This window comes from Periplaneta americana, chromosome 15, assembly GCF_040183065.1.
Source record: "Periplaneta americana isolate PAMFEO1 chromosome 15, P.americana_PAMFEO1_priV1, whole genome shotgun sequence".
Taxonomy (NCBI): domain Eukaryota; kingdom Metazoa; phylum Arthropoda; class Insecta; order Blattodea; family Blattidae; genus Periplaneta; species Periplaneta americana.
In genome coordinates this window covers 155,941,192-155,964,959 of record NC_091131.1, presented here as the reverse complement: position 1 = coordinate 155,964,959, position 23,768 = coordinate 155,941,192, and the positions used below count along the sequence as shown (strand labels likewise).

The 23,768-nt window shown below is 35.7% G+C and overlaps 1 protein-coding gene across 1 annotated transcript in view; it reads left to right on the top strand.

Annotated features, from left to right (window-relative positions):
• Pgant2 (polypeptide N-acetylgalactosaminyltransferase 2) overlaps positions 1–23,768 on the top strand; it is a 375,458-nt gene that overhangs the window by 276,877 nt on the left and 74,813 nt on the right. The window contains exon 3 of the mRNA XM_069848414.1: positions 12,641–12,708. Coding sequence (XP_069704515.1) covers positions 12,641–12,708 — 68 coding nt within the window. The remainder of the gene's footprint in view (positions 1–12,640; positions 12,709–23,768) is intronic.

Here is a 23,768-nt window from a genome sequence, read left to right as displayed (position 1 = left end):
TGAAAAATAATCAAATATTGATATTTAAACACATTTTTGAAAATGGTGGCCGTTCACTTCAATAATGTGCATATTATCGCACTATAGACTATTGCACCTAATTCCAATTACCAGTTTCGTCCTTCTTACCAGTAACTCATGTTGAAATAAATTTGCACTTACTCTATAAAAGAGTAGGCTTACCTTACGTACTGTAAATTCAATCTTAACTTCTGCCCGATCCGAAATCTACTGTCCGTCCAAGTGGTTATGTCGCAGGGTCGTAGAAACGGGGAAAATCACGTGACAGTTAATTACTTAACGAGGCCCTTTTATTTAAGTTACTTTAAACAGTTGTATGTGTATAATATTACGTAGATGTCCAATTCCTAACAGAAATTAATGTTTTCAGAAAAGAGCTAAGACAGCCCAGCCACTAGCCTTTACAAAGAGGCGAATAGAAGCGGAAGGGGGAAACCGGGATGCGACGTAGGCAAATGGACGACAGTACCTGTGCGAAAATGATTCAATATTGAAAGCTCTTTTGTCACTGGAAAACGCGAACATATTTTTGGAACGTACTGTTTACTGTGACCGTAAGACTACTATGACTGTATACGCGGCCTTGGTTCTGTGTGGAGGACGGTTGAACTTCATTAGTAGAAGGGGTGGTAGTGAAGTACATTCAAAAACTCGGGTACAATAAAAATTGAAGTAAAAGTAAAATGATGTCTCTGTATATATGATAGAGTAGGGAAAAGCGATGGTGTGATAATAATGACGTAAGGTAAAATAATTGTCATTTAATTTTCTCTAAGCGGATATAATAGTAGCTCTGAGCTCGGTCACAGTTTAATGGCAGCGTACTAATTGTGAAGTGAAATTTGCTTCGTTACTTATATGACAATAGATGGCAGTGTATGATGTACAGAATAATGGATATATCTTGTAGACAAAAGACTACATTTGCACAGAGCGAAGTAATCAGAAACAAAGAGAGCACAGGGACTCTTTAGATCAAAGAAATCGACGCCGTATTGCGCTTCTCTTGTGACCGCATCCCACCGACTGTCTAAGAATTAAGACAAAGCATTAGGCTACAGGCTTCGTGCTTTTTGCGGTTAATGTCTCCCTTAGACAGAAGAATATTAAGAGTGCTTGAAAATAACTGTAGAGAACAATATCGTAACTAAAGACGAAGAACAGCAATACAGACAAGAGCAACATTCAAAGGACGGAGTTTACTCCATTCTTAGTTAGATCACACTGGATATATTACAGAAGAATACTGTAGATGGAGGATACTTACTTACTTACAAATGGCTTTTAAGGAACCCGAAGGTTCATTGCCGCCCTCACATAAGCCCGCCATCGGTCCCTATCCTGTGGAAGATTAATCCACTCTCTATCATCATATCCCATCTCCCTCAAATCCATTTTAATATTATTCTCCCATCTACGTCTCGGCCTCCCCAAAGGTCTTTTTCCCTCCGGCCTCCCAACTAACACTCTATATGCATTTCTGGATTCGCTCATACGTGCTACATGCCCTGCCCATCTCAAACGTCTGGATTTAATGTTCCTAATTATGTCAGGTGAAGAATACAATGCGTTCAGTTCTACGTTGTGTAACTTTCTCCATTCTCCTGTAACTTCATCCCTCTTAGCCCCAAATATTTTCCTAAGAACCTTATTGTCAAACACCCTTAATCTCTGTTCCTCTGTCAAAGTGAAAGTCCAAGTTTCACAACCATACAGAACATCCGGTAATATAACTTTCAGATTTTTTTGACAGCAGACTAGATGACAAAAGCTTCTCAACCGAATAATAACATGCATTTCCCATATTTATTCTGCGTTTAATTTCCTCCCGAACGTCATTTATATTTGTTACTGTTGCTCCAAGATATTTGAATTTTTCCACCTCTTCGAAAGATAAATCTCCAATTTTTATATTTCCATTTCGTACAATATTCTGGTCACGAAACATAATCATATACTTAGTCTTTTCGGGATTTACTTCCAAACCTATCGCTTTACTTTCTTCAAGTAAAATTCCCGTGTTTTCCCTAATCGTTTGTGGATTTTCTCCTAGCATATTCACGTCATCCGCATAGACAAGAAGCTGATGTAACCCGTTCAATTCCAAACCCTGCCTGTTATTCTGAACTTTCCTAATGGCATATTCTAGAGCGCAGTTAAAAAAATAAAGATGATAGTGCATCTCCTTGCTTTAGCCCACAGTGAACTGGAAAAGCATCAGATAGAAATTGCCCTATACGGACTCTGCTGTACGTTTCACTAAGGCACATTTTAATTAATGGAACTAGTTTCTTGGGAATACCAAATTCAATAAGATGGAGGATACTAAAACAAACATTTTTTTTTTATTAAGGAATAGGTTTCCTATCTCGCACCGGTACGGCGCTTATTTCATTGCATGGCTGGTAGGCAATCATTCATTGAAGGGCCAGTGGCTTGTCTCTTCGATGACTAAGCTTTCAATGAAAACAACAGACGATGACGCTTGACAACTTGTGCATTACAGGAGAGCTTCGAACTGACCCCCCTTTCTTATACTGGCATCGTTGAAGCATTGATTGCCGCACTTGTTCAAATATGCCAGGTGTAGTACGTATGGTGTTATAGACGTCGACGATCCGTGCAAGAAGATCATAGACATGGTCAACAGGCGTGGCATACACTAAGGCAGTGATGTCAAAGCAAGCGCATTTTTCTGACTTTGACGTCGTGTGCGGGCATCAAGCGCTAAGTATGGAAAGAGGAAGGGTTGTGTATATGAATAAGCAGCCTGTTGGATTAAGAAAACAGTGGTGCACAAACTTCAGACGGAACGTGAAATTTTATGTCGTTATTTTTATATGGCTTCTTTCTGTTTCATATTATCTATATTGTCTGTAAAACAAAAGTAGGTAATAATACTAATTTCTTAATATTGCAGTTGTGTTTTAAATGTTAATAACATAATAAAGAGTTAAGAAGGAATATTCACTTAAATTCTATAGTAGTACAACTATATTGTACTAAATGGATGAAACACATCATTCATAAAGAAAGTGATATCCCAAAGAAAGGGATTGAGTATGACATGATAAGTTGGAATTGATATTGATGGTATCTTTAGCCTTATAAAAGTAATCAATATACCAATCAAAACAATATTACAGTACAAAGCAAAGTTACCTAGGTACTGTATCTGTTTTAAGTGTAACTAATATTACATAACAAAACTCTTATCGCATATGCTTTTAAGGTGATATTGGTGAGTAACTTCCTATCATCAGAATATTAAATTATTTTCTCGAAATGTGCTGAAGCTATAGAGCTGACATTTTTGCAACACACGGGTACGTATCTTTTGCTTATGATGTAACAGCATTTGGTTTGTTAATTCATTTCCTTACAAACAATTTCCATGCGAATATTTTCAAAATTGTCAATACACTATCTTCAGTAATACGTATTTACGGTATATTAGATTTACGAAAACAGTCTGTAAGGCTACTAAATAAATAGGCCTATATCTGAAAATTTCACTTGTCTATAAAAAAAGTTGAGAAAATATTTATTTTGAATAAAAAAAGTCAAACTTGTGAAAAATGAGCATTAAAATTGAAACTTAAATTCTTATACTTCTCAGACAAATCTAAAAATTAAGATGGATACAGTTTTAATAAGTTCTCTTCCCTTTATCTATTGAATCGGTGCTGGCCATCCCTGTATATAGCTCGACCAAGCGGCATATACAACCTCTTTCGTCTGTCTCTCTTCTTTTCGCTGTAAAGCGCTCAGGCTCTCCTGACCTTGATAACCAGTTCGTCACCAAATGCTGCCGTCAGCTGTTGCCTTGCTGCAAGACTGGCGGGAACTTCGTCTTGCTGGAACCATGTCCTAGCGCGAACTGCAAGCGGTACACCTTTCAATGAAATGAGCAGGTTTTTTTTTACAAAAAGTGCCTGTAATTTTCTCCCCTTAAGCGGTTTGGCATGACATGTGGACCGAGTAGTGTGTCGTTAATGATGCCATGCTACACATTGACACTAAATCGCACCGGATGAGTTCTAACTGCAATGGAATATACATTTATCTGTTCCAAAATGTGCTGGTTGTGTTTTTTTTTAAAATACCATCCTGTGTGAAAGCTGCTTCATCAGTGAACAACACAGAACTTGCGAACTGAGTATCACTGCGCTTTGATGCAAGAACCAAATGCACGACGGCTAGTTCTCAGGCCCTAACGCTCCATTTTTTTAATATTGACTCTTTTATGGCTGAGCTTTCAATAAATATACCTAAAGACAACAGACGATGATGAATCAATGCTCATAGCAATAACAAACAATCACAATGTGGCAGATAGTTACAACCAGAGTGCTGCATTGGAGTTAAATCGCTCGCTTGAACTCGGTCGAGTGTCGCACCCTCGAGTGAGATACGATCGGTCGTGATACGCTCGTAATAAATAGAAGCATAGTACAAGGTCATCTCACCGACATGTCTTATCTTGTATGGAAGGCGACAGATAAGATACACATATGTTTTGCTCACACGGTAAAAATAAGGCTTTATTTTCTGCGTTTATGACAAACGTTTAATGGAACAGTCAATGGAACGTACCAAAACAGGAACATGAAGTTATAAATAAAATAGTATGAAAAACTTCGATATACAGTTATTATTGCTAATTAATAATTATTCAATATTTGATTTACCACATATATAATATGATAGGTCCATACATAGTGTTCCGCCTATATACTGTGACAATGTAGAAACGCTTTACAAAATGTTATTGATATAGCAGTAGATTAATAACAATATTAGTACAGAGATAACGTCACAGAAAATATAATAAAACGAATAATCATGCTGCACAACTGTTACAGACGCAAAGATTGATACACTAATTATTAGAGGCTATTATGATGATGATGATGATGATTATTATTATTATTATTATTATTATTATTATTATTATTATTATTATTACTGTACTAGAAAACTTGATAGAGTTCTTGCATTATCGTGATTGTGTTCTCCGTTTATAATAATTACATTTACATCCAATAACATCTATCAGATGTGGCAAAAACAAAATCACTCCTGTGTGGGGGGGGGGACATTTACCTACAACATTTATATTACATTTTAAAGCAAGATTTGTAGTTGTACTATGGAGAGATTAGTTAAACACTGCAAAGTTTTGAAATTATATACACCTATGATGTTACTACATAGTTCATCACTGTAACAAGAACGAATGTCTAACGCTCGGCTTATACCGTTCGAGGATTTATCGCTTGTGACAATTTTACCCATCATGCATGTGCGCTACCTATCGGATTATGCTATGAACTACTTGGCGCTCGAGCGAAAACGTCCGATGCAGACCTCTGGTCACGACACTAAAATAAGTGCAGCGTCGAACCGGTGTGAGATAGGACACACATTGATTAATGAAAAATGTTTGTTTTAGTAGCATCCATTTACCATATTCTTCTGTAACATAAGTTTTGAATCATTCTGTATATATACGAATGGCACATCGAGATAAACATGACGACAGGTTGGCGGCTTTCTTCTCAGTTTTGTACTGTTATCGAAAGAAATTGTCACTTCCAATGTGCTAAGCGGTTCGGTAAGGTAACAACCTTCATAATTCCAAAAGAAAAGAGTTCAAGAAGTATGTTAATGAAGGGGTGTATTAGTGGAAACGACGGATAATTTCCTACAGTATTAGTATTACGAAAAAGAGGTAAGTAAAGTTGTTTTGAAGTATGAAGTAACGAAATCATTTGCTCAAGCATTCATGAGCCATGTAGACCAGTGTTGTCACGATTCAGCACGTCAACTTACGAGTTTGAAGATATTCGCTTCGCTGCGTGGTCCGCCTTAAGGGGTTAGGTACAGTTACAGCAATAAAAGTTTTAGAAATATTCAACATTTTTTTTCCTCCATTACTGTATTTTGTACAATAATGAAAATTGGTATATGTAAAACACTGTCTTTCTGCTGTATGAAAAAAAAAAAAAATTATATTTTTACGATTAAAAAAATATGTTTATATATATATATTTTTTTTACAAAACTCAAAATGGTGGCAATTCACTATGCAGTGATGAAGCATTTCCCTCATAACTCATTAACTTTTTAACTTTTTCGTGTTCTCTTTCTTTTATTTTGTTGCTGAAACTCATGATTACACTATCGTGCTCTTTCAGCTACATTCCTTAATAAATATATATATTTTTTTTATTTTGTGTCAGAAGAAAACACTGATATTTGGCCATTTTTAAAATGAATTTATTTTTTTATCAGACAATCTCTACAAGTGATTTTGCATCATATTGTAGATATGGCATGCATAAATACACACAAAGAAATTCATCACAGAATGTTGGATAGTTTTTGAGCTATGAGGGAAACGTTTCATCACTGCACAGTAAACTGCCACCATTTTGAATTTTGAAAAAAAAAATATATATAAATAATTTTTAAATCGTAAAAAAATTTTTTCAACACAAGGACAGTGTTTTACACATAGACTACTAATTTTCATTGTAGTACAAGATACAATATTGGAGGAAAAAATTTTTGAATATTTACAAAACTTCACTGCTGTAAGCTGTACCTAACCCCTTAAAACACTGCATATAACCGTACGACTACATAGCGTTCAGAGAGGGATGTAGAAAATGTTACAGTAAGTAAGGGATTGTAGCTGTAGGGGAAATCACAATCATACAAATGAGACAATTTATAAGATAAGTTCCTGAGATACGTCATGAACAAGTGTAATCATCAGCAGTAAAGTAATGGTAATCAATTTATATAACTTTTGCAGAAGGCAAAGGAATAAGGCAGAAACATTATTTGAAAATTGAAATATTTGTGATATGTAATTATGATTTTATGACTAATTATAAAGTAACAGTCCTTCACGTTAAATAATAGAAAACAGTATGTACGGTACTTCATTTATACTGTCTCACAAGACATTGAAAGAAAGAAACAAATACTGATACGTCAATACATATACAGACAAAATGGAAAACAAACGTTGCCACTTGCCACATAATTATATTCCCCAACTTTTCTTCCGTGCTTGCAGTGGCGGCTCGTGAAGTTGTGGATTGGGGGCGCTGCAGTAGATTTTGGTATATACAAATTTCACTTCAATGTTTTCCGCAAGGGAAAGTTGAGAAAAATTAATATTCTGTAATTCACACACACTCATGCTTTCACATTTGCACTGGTTAAGTTACGGTACTAAGACGTCACACCAAAGCAACACTCGAGTATACTGATTATACTGATGGTCAACAATTTTCTAAAACTGGAAAAAGGTCTCTTTCGTATTTTACATGCTATATCAAAAGGATTCTACTCGCGCAAACATTTTGAGTTAAGGAGGCTGGATATATAATAATAAGGCAAAAGAGGATATTAATTTCGTTATATTAACTCGATAAGATTCTACAACAATAAGTATGTGAAGAGAAAATAAACATTTTGTCATTAAGTTTCAAGGGAATAGAGAATCCATTTGACGCAGCATTACAATAGCTGTGTGGGAGGGGAGGAAAGATCTTCCCTTGTAGCCTGGCTCTGCAAGCCACTGCAGCGAAATATGGGTTTTAAACAGCGGCAGTTTCCCTCTGCTTCCCTTCGCCTCTCTACCCCCTGACCATGCAAGACACACTCTCTATGAGCTGTCCCACCCTGTAGATCCCAGGACGACTTTGAATGTAGTGTCAATTCCAATACAGTCGATGCGCAAAAATATTATGCATCAGATAATAGTACATATTCCCAGCCAGATGAAATATAAAGCAACTTACTTAAGAAAAGCTATAAAAATTATTCTGCAAATTAAAATTAAAATTATTTTTATTTTCTTGACAAAGCAGGGAGTGCTGCAGCTCCGCAGCTCTTATAGGGGAGCCGCCCCTGCGTGCTTGTCTACTTGCCCGTCTATGCTCCAGCTCTCCAGATGTCTGCTATCGGAGTGAGGGAAGAGACAAAAGCTGTTAGTGGCAATGTTGTGCTCTGGCCCTGTTCTTCCACGTGCTTTTATAGAGACGTCAGACGTCGAATCTTTCTTTTATGCCATAAAATAGTGGGCTGTACAGCATGTTGTAGCAGAATCCTGTTGTAAAATGGCTAACGTACGCTTTCTCTGCGACAACCGGTTGTTCTATGGCCGAACTTCGTACAATATTCGAGAATATAATTATCTGTACGAATGTGTGGCCCCTCCTTCCTCCGATCTAATCCTTTGTGACTTTACTTCTGGGAACTCTAAAGACGAAGTGTGTAAAAATAATCCATATAGTCTGGAAGAACTGAAAATACCATTCGGGACACACCGCCTGCATTTCGAAACGGAACTGCAGCGGATGATGCGCTACTTCTTAAACATGCGCGACAGATATTTGGAACAAGAAGGCAGACTGCTTCAGCGATGACCAAAACGGGTGTCGTGATTACATCGTGTACATTGCTGTGTGTTTCATTTACGTACTGAAGGCAAGCAGTCGCTCTACAAATTCTGTCTCTACAAGTAGTAAGAGGTGGTTTCGTAAAGAATGAGAAGGAGAACTTTTTTGTTGCTCTGTCGGACAAAATGTGGTATGTTTACTTTGCTCAGAGGTTCAGTTATGAGTATATAGAAACATTAATTGCTACACTGAATTATTATTATTATTATTATTATTATTATTATTATTATTATTATTATTATTATTATTATTATTATTATTATTACTGACCAATAAGTATGCTTTTCTGTAATTCTTCTGTACGTGCATGAATATTGATATTTTTAGTCGTTATTCATTGATTAAAGTTCTCGTTAACACTTTGTTAAAAACATGAAATTTACTTTGTCATACGTTAAAAATGTTAAAATTGTTAAAAAAAAAGGTATTTACCTTCGACAGACGGTAGTTTCTACAGACTACAGTTCGATACGGACACATTATTTGACGTCATAATACATCATAACATACAAACAGCCAACCCCCACCATAGGAGCAACACACCCCCACCCCTACCATCGACAACTGCACATCGCAGAGTCAAGATCACCAGTGGTTCAAGAGACACTGAAGACGACGACACATAGCGTCGAAACGGGCCGTCTGTCGAAGGTAAATACCTTTTTTAACAATTCTAACACTTTTAACGTATGACAAAGTAAATTTTATATTTTTAGATCTTCTTCCTAGAAGGATAAAATTATTAGGTTTTATCTCAATATTAATCTTCTTAATCTTTAGATGAGGGTAACTATTTATTAGTTATTCATTTAATAATAATATTGTAGAAAAACTGACTCAATATTATGTGCCAACGAACTGTTAAACGCCAGGAATTGACATGTCTTAAATCATAGCCAGGAAGAGAAAGATGAAAAAAATAAATGTAAGGAAGTCGGCTACCTAATGGGGTTTGAAATTTCTCTTGCTCTAAAGCCTTTTAATAGAACAGAATTTCTCAAAAGAGTAATGATTAAAATAGCTTAAATAACTTCTCCATAAGAAGTTTTTAATTTTGAGAAACTATGAATGTCTCGACCAAGCATCGAGAGAAGAATTTAGAAAATTCCTGATTATATTCAAGAGGACGGTTAAAAAAGAAGCAAAAAAAATCGTATATTACTCACTGGCTCTTGATGGCAGCAGTGACATTACTGATACAGCAAAGCTTGAGATTTTTATCCGCGAGATTGATCAAGATGTTAGTACAGGAACCACCACTGCTTGTAGTTTTCATGCCAAGTACCTTTCCTTCGTCTCCTTACTCCATAGGCTGTCTGTCGCATTTAATAACTGCAGTTCGAGTTTTGGTCAGCGCTGATCTACTTTCTTAATCTGGGGAAATAAATTATGCATTAACTACTTATATTTAGTAATATTTTACATTAATAGTTAGTGGTGTATCAAATTGCTGATACTGCGTTGCGTATCACCGATAGCAAGCTGTCTGCGTGACCGGAGTCTGCGAACAGCGTGGCCGAGAGCCGGGTTGACACGTTACTGTTGCTCTAAAATCTTTTCATCCGCTATTAAAAACAGTGTATGAAATTACTTCACTTTAATTTAAAGATCATAAACCCTCATCTAAATAGACACGGAAGCAAAATAGTTCCACAAATAGTGAAGAAAATATATTCACTACGTGGATGATACAAGCTTGGAATAGAAATGGTTGTTGCTAATTTGCAGCGCCACATTTTCATATTCCATCATAATATCATTCGTGGTGTTACCATAGTTTCTAAAGAGAGGATGATCACACATTACATTCATTTGCTTGTTTTTACTATTTTATGATTCAAACTATAATATTATTATAACCAGTATCAACTGTCTGAGATCCAACCTATTTCATAAAATAATTTAATCAATCTTCTTAATGTATCCAGCTGTTTGCTGACAACATAAAGTCCACTATAGTCCACTGTAGTCTAATCAGTTCTTGTTTTTCACGAGAAATGAGGGGTATTTTGATCAGTGTTCATTATAGATGCCTGTTGCTAGTAACCAGAGGTGGGGTGTAGTCAATATATGCTACAGGGCTGTGTCTTCTGCAACTGGTACTGATGATTTTAATTTACTTCTTTTGTGGTTTATGGATGGACAGTATAGAAGAATGTGTCCCAGATCTTCATCATGATTATTACACCACAGACAAGTAGGATTATCAGAAATGTGAAATCGGTGTAGGTACAATTGAGTGACAATGTGACCTGTTCTGGCTCTTGTTAAAAATGTTTGAACATGTCTGGGCAAGTTTTTGTACATTTCCAGGTCATTTGGTTTCTTTTGTACAGACTGTAAAATTTTTCCTTTGTCAGAAGAGAGCCAATTGTTGATCCATAAGTTTGTAAAATGAGACTTTACTGAAGCAAAAGCACTGGATAGAGATATCACTTGAAGAGATCTTGGTTGCAAATATATTGCCTGTTTCGCATAATTATCGACTTTCTCGTTTCCAGGTATACCACAATGACTAGGTATCCATTGAAATGTTATTTCCTTTTGGAGTTCTTTTAGTTTACTTTAGTTGTTTCTGAAGTGAAATAATTCTATGTGCATATAGGTTTGGTACATATTTAATTGTATTAAATATAGCCCCCTTGGAGTCGGTAAGTATGCAAACAGAAATTTGAGTAACACACTGAAAAGCAGCATCAATAGCTAGCAATTCTCCGGAGGTAAAAATAGTCGCTCAAAAATAATTTAATAGAGGAGTGAAAACAATGTGTCAACCACACGTGAAGTAGCTACTCGTAATAACTTCTCCAAATATAATTTAACATAGACCAGCGTTTCTCAAACTATGGTCCGCGGACCACCTGTGGTCCTCGAGTTCTGCCCGTGTGGTCCTTCAGAAAAGACACAAGAAAAAATAAAATTCGAACGAATTGCGTATCACACTATAGCTGAAAATCTCAGAGTTTGGAAATGACACATGGCAATCACCTTTCACTTTTTCTCCCAGTACTAATATTTTATGAATTTCTTACTCTACCCGTCTACCCACTTCCCACTCTACTCTCAGAAACAAAAGATAGATTTAAAGCACTATGAACGTGGCGTTTCTCGCCACCTTTTCCCTGAACATCTGGCGCCGAGCCTGTAACCCAGCCAGGGACCACCCGAATTCATAACAGAGGACCAAAGTACCGAATCTTTTCATGTATTGATGTCTTTCTTAATAGTTTTGCCGACACTCAGTCCGCACATTGATATGGGCAAGTACTATACGTCGTACAACAATAATAGAATGTGCCAAATTGCATCTTTACTTGTTGAAAATCGGACTTTTTTTTTTTTTTTTTTTTTTTTCCCCAGATGACGATATAACAAATTTTAGACTCCGCCTATTTTAAAATCCGACAGGTTTACTTTTTACACTTGCGTATTTCGTCTCTAAGTGTCGTTTCAATTTCGCGGGTTTCATACACTCGTTTGAAAGCACTTCGTAACAAACAACGCACCGAGGTTTTGGTTTACTCTCATTGCCACACCAAGTAAATCCAAGTTCCAAATAACTCTTATCATATTTACGAAAGTATTTTTTCTTTGAATAGCTACCACTAGGACTAGATATTTCTTTAATGGCACTATAGTTAATATATTTCTTCACACACCTTCTGAACTATTAACACTGCCTAAATGAAGCGTATCTTCATGTTCCTTTCTTTTCAAAGATCCGGATCAAAGCCAGTTTTCCATTATTTATAATGGGCACTATTTAAAACATGGACAACTACTAGCGTGTACCACATAAGAAGGATTTCAAACAACTAACTGCTAACAGGCAAGCGATGAATCAACAATGCACAGAATTTGTTATAAATTACTTGTGATTGGCTACAAAATATCCAATTACAAAAGTATTATAATTAATTAATTCTATTTTAAAATATGAGTATACTGGCATTAAAATATGCTACAAAAATGATAAATTTGCTTTCGAAGGGAACAAGAGTAAGGTGGTCCGCGGAACTGTTCAGACTTAAAAAAAGTGGTCCCCACTTCAAAAAAGTTTGAGAAACGCTGCACTAGGCTATAGCCTATCTTACCCACACAGAGTTGATAACAGATATTTATTTCATTCTTGTTTACAGTGTGCTGAATCGCAGTCCTGAGCACTTGATCAAGGAGATTATTCTAGTGGACGACTTCAGTGATCATCGTAAGTAAAATATTGGTTTTTTCACTCTGAATAAGGAAAACTCGGATAATTTCGCATTATTAAGGTTTTGTGTCTATAGTTATACCCAAAAATGCTTGAAAAAATTTCCTTCATGCAGCAGTTAATCACTAGACATGATTGTATTGATTGGTATAAAATTGTTATTTTTTAAGTGTATCTCAACAGGGAAAATAGCTCCATCTAAAACATGAGATCATATGTGTGTTTCAGGAACTCGTGTAACTTCGCAGTACTGCTCGGGCAATTTCGCAGTAACACTTGTGCAATTTTCAAGAATACTCTTTTTAGCTCAAAACATGTTTTAATGTAATCTAAACATCAGTACATGTTTACACACATGAACTGAACACACATTAACAAACTAGGCTATATATAATATATAGAAAAAATGGACTTCAGTTATTAACACCTATAACAGAAAAAGGCTTGCATTGTAAATTAATAAATTTATCTAACACGTATCTGCATTAAACATTATGCTAAAGAGAGAAAAAAACATTATGACAACTATTTAAGCCTAAACCTAATCCGTTTCCGCTGGCAAGACATTTGTTTCTCCTTTCTCTGCCATTGTTTGAAGGTGGACAGACTTTGCTCCTTTCAGGGACACAATTACGTTAGGTTTGGTAACGAATGAAAGCCCTGTTTCATCTAAATTCCAAATAAGATTAGGCTTGGTACTCAGTTCTGCTTTCTCATACACTTCCTAGCTCATCATAAAAATCGTTCAAATTCGAGCGAGTTGAGGCTGCTGCTCTATGGTAGGACAGATTTTCTGGCTAGCGCATACTTAGCCCATAGCGCTTCTTAAAGGAAGTTACAATCTGCTTGCCACTGGAACTGCTCTGTCGGCAATTAGTGGAAACTAGTTAAGAAATTGAGTACTGGCAAAGCATATTACGAACAAATTATGTATGTATTTATTCACACTGCAATGGGTATATACCCGGTGGCAGAGGTAATAATTACACTCAATAATGACAATAATAAACTTATTAATTAAAAATACAATTAATAATAATAATAATTAATACTAATACTAATAATAATAATAATAATAATAATAATAATAACAACAACAGGGAATATACTAAATTAAATGCAACGATCACTTAAAATAACATTTGAAATATTCTAATTTGTATCTTAAAACTAAGATCGAACTAAAACCCACGAGTATGATATGTTTATATCTGCACAAGTACCTTTCAACATTACACTCATTTCGCTGTCAACTCACTCACTGCACTGGAACTACGACACATTTCACTGATTCTATCCTGATTTCACTAACACTTCAAAAACATTTCACTGTCCAAATTCTTTGCACTGCCACTATAAACTATAAAGCTTCACTGACAGGAACACGTTTCACTTACACAACACACTTCACTGACACAACATAATTCTTCACTGATACAACACTTCAATAACAACATATCATTTACACCCTTTAACTACTGTGTATAATTACCGTCTATTAGTAAGGTCCTTAAGCCTATTTTTAAATACATTTTTGGTTGTTGGTAAAACCTTTAGTAAGTCTGCAGGTAAAGCATTCCAGTCCCTGATAGTACGATTGAGAAAAGAAAACTTTCCAGTGTCCGTCCTATGCCTTCTTTCCCTCAATTTATATGAGTGGTCGTTCCTTGAATAGTAATTTGACGGCTGCAACCTATTTTTTATTTCTCTCCAGGCAGGCTCACCTCTGTATGTTTTGAACAGTGCGCATAATCGAATTCGCGTTCTCCTGTCCGTGAGTGACATATTAGATATTAGATAAAACAACAAGCAAGGGTTCATATTAATCATAATAATGTGGAGAATTCTTTAATCATAGTATGATAATTACAGTTATGAATATCTCACGATATTCTGTCCAGAAACACAACATTGCAAATTCATTCACTCTATCTCACAAGCACACACCTACTAAAGCAGATAGTCGTGTAACTTTCGCCAAAATGCGTTACAATAGGATTTTCCTGCATGAAAAATCTGATTCTGGCATTTATCCGTATTTTTTGTAAGCTCAAACGAACACGGACAACTCCACAATTAATTAATATATGAGATACTGCGAAATTAGACGTACTGCGAAATTAGCCGAGTTTGCCTTACTTTTTTTTCTGTTTTTAGGAAACACATATACATATTGCGATTAAAAACATTATAACAGATACTTCGAAACAAGCTGATCAGGTAACTTTATTCTCTCTGTCGTTAATTTTGCAGAAAGTACCTATGCGTTAATCTTCGGATGAATAGTGGTGGAGCACTCGCAATATTCACCACTGCATCCACTACTTCCCTAAGTAATCTCACCCCATGCTGGTACAAGAGCGCTTGCCTCATACTCGTACTTCAAGCCAATGGAAGAGCAGGCGGGAAAATGTCACAAGTGTGCTGCGCTCTATAATTCACTCCTTCCTATCGCCATTCAATACTAAAACACGAAATACGTAGGTTTCCTCATTTAGGAATGGCTATTGAGACTGTTTTTTTTATAACGCAGCAAAGGATCTACTGTAGCTATAAATAAAGATGGACTTGACAGCCTTTGTAAAATATGTTTGAGCTCAGTCGGTAACGCTTTTGTCTACTGATCTGGGGCTGTTGTTGGGCGTGGGTTCGATTCCCACTTGAGCTGACCTGATTTAGCTCTTTGGGCTTTTCCCGAGGCGAATGTCAGGCAACCACATGGCAAATCCTCAGTCATCTCGCTATCACCAATTCCATCGATGCTAAATAACCTATTAATTGATACAATGTCGTTAAATAACCGACTTATAATGTTTACACACATATCATCAGTATGTTGAGATAATAGTATATTATGCAACGAGCCTATAATGAAGGTAATTAAGAAGTGAGTATGGATATTTATGAAACGAGCGCAAGCGAGTTTTATAATTTTCATACGAGCTTCTTAATTACCATTATAGGCGAGTTTCATACGACTTTTTATGCTCGACCATATTTCTAACTTGATATTATTAATGTTCTTTGTATCTGACCTTGACCAATGTCCCGTATGTTGTGAGATGTTGGCAGACGCAAAAGTATTGATTTTTTCCGAGGAACAGATGTTCACATTGACCTTGCTAGGCCATAAGAACCTACAGAGATAACATTGAAATTAAATTAGACATTGAAAAACGAGATGACAAATTGAATTTATTTAAATATTATTTTAAATTAACGCTAATTATTATAGTAACAGAACATAACCTTCTGCGACAGTATTGGATTTCCAGCCTCCGTGACTTTTCGCTAATTCTGTTTCGATTGCATATCCGAGAATAATCGATACTTGCGGTTTTATAACGGTAGAAAGCTGACCTGTCATTGGCTGAACAGTTGTAACCTGAGTCGTCATTGGCTGAAAGACCTGACCTTTAATGAGTAGGTGTACTTTAATGACATGCATTAAAGGTCTGCTACCAGGTGTATAATTACTACGTTTCGGCATGGTCGAGCATAAAATATGTTTGAGCTCAGTCAGTAACGCGTTTGTCTACTGATCTGGGGCTGTTGTTTGGCGTGGGTTCGATTCCCACTTGAGCTGGTCTGATTACCTCTTTGGGCTTTTCCCGAGGCGAATGTCAGGCAACCACATGGCAAATCCTCGGTCATCTCGCTATCACCAGTTCCATCGATGCTAAATAACCTATTAATTGATACAATGTCGTTAAATAACCGACTTATAATGTTTACACACATATCCTCAGTATGTTGAGATAAAATAACTTATCGTTATCATCTATTAAAAAGTAGTAATATGCGTTACAAGAGCGGTATATTGACGTTTTCATGTTCGAGGAAAAGATTGAAAAAGCGAAACGTAGTTGAGCTTTTTTAATTTCCGAGAACATGAAAACAAACATACTGCTCGTGTATCGTACATTATTTTGTGCGAAGATCGTTTATTACATACCTGAAAGAGGAATTTATAATTAGTTGCAATGAAATCTCCATCTTGGTTTCTGTTTAATGAGGGCAACTTTGGAAAACAAATATATCTATCTTCAACATTGTTGCTATAAAATGTTTTCTGTGTTTACTATATTCCAGCAGGCCGTGATATACGTCTGTCTTTTTTTCCCCCAGGCTATAAATGCGAACTTAAAACAAACGGTAAGGTTATGTAATGATTTATTTTTCATTTTAATATTTTAACAATATTATTTATATAACATATTGCAGTAATAACATCGGCATCTGGAATCTTGTTGATTTTTTCACGGCTTCCTTAATGTTACTTGCATTACAAATGCAGTAACTTTTGTAGTGTTGTAGAGTTTACTTAATTTTGGAAATATTTAAAAACAATAATTAACAGTGCAATTTAGTTGAAATTGCAGTGGTAGGTTTCCAATTTATAATTATTACTATGTTAAACGTCTCTAAAAATAATATGTTAAAAGCCTAAAGCAGTAAAATGAATATGGCGCTTAAGCGATAAGAAGAGGGAAATTGTTATGTGTGTTACGCTGGGAATACTGAATGTGGTATTTCACACTTACCGCGTATTGGTTTTGTGCGGAAAGCAAGCAAATACGCACGATCTCGCACAAAATATATATAATAGTGAAGTACAGTAGGCCTATAAGTTTCCAACACAAAAATGTGGCTCACCTCGGATCCTTCTCGACAGTGAACACAGTGAGTTGTGCGTGATATAAATATCAATTGTTGCTTATAAATTATCACAGCTCAACAATGATTTCTCACTGAAAAAACTAATTGATCCACGTGATAGAGATTGATGTGCTGAGTTCATATTATCTGGTTGCATTTTTCTATCACGTATAGGCGTTTGTTTATTCCTAATTTATTATACTCTACGCTCTGTTTTCAATTTCTCACACTGTATTGTTGTGTGCATTATATCCTAACACTGCTATTTTCATTCTGTGAATAATAAAAGTATTTTCAGTGAAGAACAGACATAAATTTGTATATCCAGACTTTGCATATGCAATGACACCAGTCCCCCATGATGATAATTTAGCAGTTCCGAATTCTCCAGAAAATGAAATGGAAATTTTTTTAAGAAATGGAATGTGAAGATAATACTCTCCGTGGAGAATCAGAATGTCCTTCTGATCCTGACTACATTCCTGAGATGTCAAATTACGAACCACAACGATTTGCACAATACGAATTAAATGATCTGTTAGAGACCTTAGATCACCCTCAAAAGAAAATGCAGATCTGCTGGCTTCCAGACTGAACGAGAGAAATCTTCTTGATAAGGATAGAACAACAGCCACAATTTTATGAACATTATTTTCTTTAGGTGGTCCGGTGGTCTTCTGTAATAATATGAATAGTGTGTTTGAAGAACTGAAACAACTGCATATTGCATCAGAAACGAGACTGTTTATTGACTCTTCACAGCGAAGTTTGAAAGAATTTCTTTTGCACAATGGAAATTTAAGACTTTGCGTACCCATTGTCCTCACTGTTCACTTAAAAGAGAGTTACAAAAACATGAATGTAGTACTAGAATAAGAAGAAGAAGAAGAAGAAGAAGAAGAAGAAAGTTAGCTTCCCTTATGAAAAGGTTGCCAGATTTGACAAAGCGTATTACATATAATTTGGAAACAGACCTAAAAGGTAAAATGATATCCATTTGAAACGATGAGCTAATCGAATATACAAAATGTCAGAAAAATTTACACCTAAGTAGCGTATTCAGTACAGTCTCCACCAGTGATACATCTGTGGAAATTTAAAAGTCTTTGTTCTGTTTATGGGTATCCAAAGGAACTTACAAAATTCTGCTGTTTTCTGTGGCTGTAGGAGTAATACAGAAGAACATTGCATCAGGCGTGCTTGGACACCAGGAACAACTATAACCCAGGATAAGAGAATGTCCAGCACATCTCACAGTTTGACTCAAAAAAGTTGCTGCTTTGCTTGGCTAAAAGCTTTGTTAAAACACTTGGGAAGAGAAATTTAAACTATTCCTACATTTGAGTGAAAAATTTAGTCATATCTCAGCTGCGAAATTGAAAGAAGGCGTTTTAATACGATCACAGATAAGGAAGCTTCAGCAGTAAGAAATGGTTGAACATACTTTGAATGATATCCAAGTATGAGCTTAGAAAAACTTCAATTGGCTTTGCATGAACTTTCTAGGCAACATAAAAGTCTCCCGACTACAAACAAGGAGTGGAAGAATTGTTGGATGTGTATAAAGAGATGGATTGTCGCAAGTCACTGAAACTTCATTTTTCTGCATTCGTACTTAGATTTTTTCCCAACAAACCTTGGTGATGTTAGTGACGAGGTGGATGAAAAATTTCACCAAGGCATTAAGTTAATGGGAAAATTTTACCAAGGATTCTGAAATGAGTCCATGATGGCGGATTATTGCTGGACGATGTAATTTTTTTATTGGGTTATTTTACGACGCTATATCAACATCTAGGTTATTTAGTGTCTGAATGAAATGAAGGTGATAATACCGGTGAAATGAGTCCGGGGTTGAGCACCGAAAGTTACCCAGCATTTGTTCGTATTGGGTTGAGGGAAAACCCCGGAAAAAACCTCAACCAGGTAACTTGCCCCGACTGGGATTCGAACCCGGGCCACCTGGTTTCGCGGCCAGACGCTCTGACCGTTACTCCACAGGTGTGGACTGGATGATGTAATGACTCAGGAAAAGTTCACAAAAGACAGTCATCTGCTAAGCATTTCTAGCTTTATGTAGGTGGGCCCTACTTCCTTGTTATTTATAAATATTAATATACTAGCCGTACCCGTGCGCTCCGCTGCACTTGTTAGAAATAAATATAAAGTAATTACATAATTAAAATAGGACATTTTGTTCAGGGAACATTCGTTTTTGATAGAAGGATAAATAGTTTAATATGCTACTTAATTTAAATTCTATTTAAATAATTAAAATGCGATCATTTTGGTCCAGAGACCACTCATTTGGTGCAATGATAATTCCTTTAACATGTTTCTTAATTGTTATTACATGCAAATAATTAAAATATGATCATTTGGTTCGGAGAACATCCGTTTTTGGTGCAAGGATAATTCGTTTAACATTTTTCTAAATTAGTCTTAAATGCATCCTTTAATAAATCGCTCCAAATTAACAGAGTGGATTGTGTACGAAGATAATTTTTATGTTAACCTTACTGTGCATCTTTTTTTTTTAAATTTATTTTGTTCATTCCTTAACATCTGTGGTCATGTCGTGTGTTTAGAATGTGTGGGTATATCAGTAGGCCGTTTTTACTTTTGTTGAGTTCCTGTTTCTATTGTGTGTTGTAGATGGCTTGTGTTCATGTAACTGATTATAGACTTTGATTAATGTTTTTGGTATTGATAACTGAGGCGGTGATGAATCATGGCATGTATCTTTCCAATCCGGCTTTATGACTGAAGGAAAACATGAAAAACCCCAGTCAGATTGTTCGGACACGGGGTTTGAACCCGGAACCTTCCAAATGCGTCTCAAACGCTACCGTCTGAGCCAACTCGCTCGGTTGTATATACAGAGGTGTGAAAATTATTAGAATAATCTTAATTTTAAAGGTTTTTTAATAGTTCCTTCACAAATATTCATTGAATTGATGAATATTGGTATATAATATTACTATACTGATATAGGATATATTTACTACTAACAATGCCGGAAAGCATTGTTGTACATTGGTATTTTTCTTATTTTACAATTGTTATGGGAATTCAGATATTATTATATTATGTTGGCGGAATTGGAAATATAAAAAATTATATGCACAAAACAGATGTATACGTTCATTTGAACCTTCACAACAATGTAAACGCAAATAAGAATTTGTTTAAAGCATTTCTTAATTAATTTTTGATGTTTCCAATTCCGCCAACATAATATAATAATTTCTGAATTCCCATAACAATTGTAAAATAAGAAAAATACCAATGTACAACAATGCTTTCCGGCATTGTTAGTAGTAAATATATCCTACATCAGTATAGTAATATTATATACCAATATTCATCAATTCAATGAATATTTGTGAAGGAACTATTAAAAAACCTTTAAAATTAAGATTATTCTAATAATTTTCACACCTCTGTAATTGTTTATGCAAATAAAAAAATGAAGTACCCTACATAAATATTATTTTAAGAAACACAGGAAACGAATATGGGTAAATTATGAGCGCAGGAACGCCATTTCGTGACACCTTTTAAAATAACTTAGGTCCAGTGAGCTCCATGGTAAAATGTTTATTTATTATGGGCTATATTTTTTAGAGAGGTGGGATATGATGATAGAGACTGGATTAATCTTGCACAGGATAGGGACCGATGGCGGGCTTATGTGAGGGCGGCAATGAACCTGCGGGTTCCTTAAGAGCCATTTGTGAGCAAGTAAATGACTCTACGCATAGACGAAGAAAAAACCGTTTCCTTGGGGGGGGGGGGGAACTAAAACCATAGAATTCCCATATAACGGGGTTATAGGGAACATCATTTACCTCCTCCCCCTCGTCATAGCTTGACCGTGGTACAGTATATCGGAATATGATTATTTAATAAAGGTATTTTCGGGAGCATGTTTCCGCGATGTTTCGGACCGAATTGTATAGGGCTTGAACTGTAGGTCTACTACAAATTATAATAGGAAATAACTTAAAACAACCTCCCTCTTTTGCTCTCTCGTATAGAAACCCATGCATAGGCCCACATCAATAAAACAACGTAACAGTGCTAACAGTGTTGCCAACTCAGAATTCCATTTACCGCTGCGTAAGCTTAAAAAAACCGCTAAACTGTAGTCAAAAAAACTCCAGATTTTCCTATCACTTCCTAATTTGAAATACAAACTATACAGTTTTAGAAACTATAGAATTTTATACAGGGATATCATTTTATTTTTACTTCAATTTTTATTGTACCTTAGTTTTTGAATGTACTTCACTCCCACCCCTTCTACTAAGGAAGTTCCAACTCCACACAGAACCAAGACCGCAGATAGTAAGCAGTACTGGGTTACTGAGTATAGTACGTTCCAGAAATATGTACGCGTTTTCCAGTGACGAAAGAGCTTTCAATATTGAATCATATTTTCGCACAGGTACTGTCCGTTTGCCTACGTCGCATCCCGATTTCCCCCACCTGCTTCTGCTCGCCCCTCTGTAATAGCTGGGCTGTCTTAGCTCTTTTCTGAAAACATTAATTTCTCTTAGGAATTGGAAGTTTACGTAATATTATACAGCTGTTTAATTTAACTTAAATAAAAGGGCCTCGTTAAGTAATTAACTGTCACGTGATTTCCTCCCTTTCTACAATCCTGCGGCATAACCACTTGGACGGACAGTAGATAACATGTCTGAGTAATTTTATATATTCGGGTCGGGCAAAAGTGAAGATTGAATTCACAGTACTTAGAGTAGGTACAGAATTATTTCAACATGAGTTACTAGTACGAAGGACGAAACTGGCAATTGGAATTAGATACAATAGTCTATAGTGCGATAATATGCACAAAAGAACTGAAGCCTGTATCGAAATGAACGGCCACCATTTTCAAAATTGTGTTTAAATATTCATATTATGATTATTTTTCAATTTAACTTCTTTCTCTATATTGTACGCTAATGTGCTGTAGACAGTATAATATACACTGCATAATGAATACGTTCGCATGGATAACTCACTTCGTGAGTAAAAACACTTATTCTTAATACAGAACTGTACTTTCATTAAAGAAAAACCTAATGAAAATTATCAAACTCAAAATCGCGATATTTCCTAGTTTACGTAAATGGATGAACTACTTTTCTTCCTTCCTATACCTAGTAGAGTGATTTGTGTTTTACGCCAGTATCCTCGAACTCCAGTCTTGGAGGGGGGAGCAAGCGGTGTTTCCGGTTCTCTAAAGGTATAGACAGGTTAATATTAAAAATGTTAGTAAAAATAAAATGATGTCCCTGTATAAATGTAGAATAAGTAATGGACAGTATGTATCATTTTGTAGACTCTGTGTTCTATGCAAAATCGTCTTCATCCTCGTACAGGAGGGATGATATACAGCCCTGCAACTCACGAGATGATTCTCTTTCATTAGAGATGGGAACGATATATCGGTTTTTACGAAATACCGATATTTTCGTTGGTTTCGATATAGCGATGTATCGGTATCGAAATTTTGATTCAGTATATCGTATAACATACCGGTTTTTCTGATAGATTTATCGATTTTTTTTTTGTGGAATTATTATCATTATCAACAACAACAAAATCCACACTAGACAACTCCGATAATTCCCGAGAGATGGCGCTAATGAAGGTGAACAGTTACATAATTGTGCAACCTCAATCAATACCTTGTTCTAATTGGCTGGACTGGAATTCAACTGTTTAATATGCAGCAGCAAAGTGAAAATGCAGCGTGTGCGAACGTAAGACAGACGGGAGGTTTATCTAATGCTGTTTTAATATTGTTATTAATGTTCTCCAACGCAGGAGCAACTCCCACCCTGAAAGGGAACCGTCTGACCTCAAAACGGGTATCAAAACTTTTATTTCTATATTCTGAAATGGAAAGAGAAACAATGATTTAATACCGGTGTGACGTTTGTTTACGTCTATGATTTCTATGCACAACCTAGTGCTGACATTATGTTTTCTAATTATATCTTTTATTGCATAAAAATTCTATCCCTATAATCATCACCATTGACATTTGGAATGTTTGAGTGTAACAATAACTTGCAATGGGAACTTACTATACAAGGATTACATCAAATCAACTGTGAAGTTTGTTAAAACTTGTAATATTCTAAGTACGGTTTACTTACATTTAAAAACAATAACAAGTTCTGTTTACTTTCATTTAAAAATGATTAACATTAGAATAATTGAATCGTGTTCCAATTTCAAATACTCAACCATGTAAAGTTCACTTAACTCTTTCCCACTATATCATTTAAGCTCCCTTGCTCCACCATAATTTTATTTAGGTTAGGACCTACATCATATGGTACTGAAAATGTATTGTTTATTGTTGCAATTTTACATTT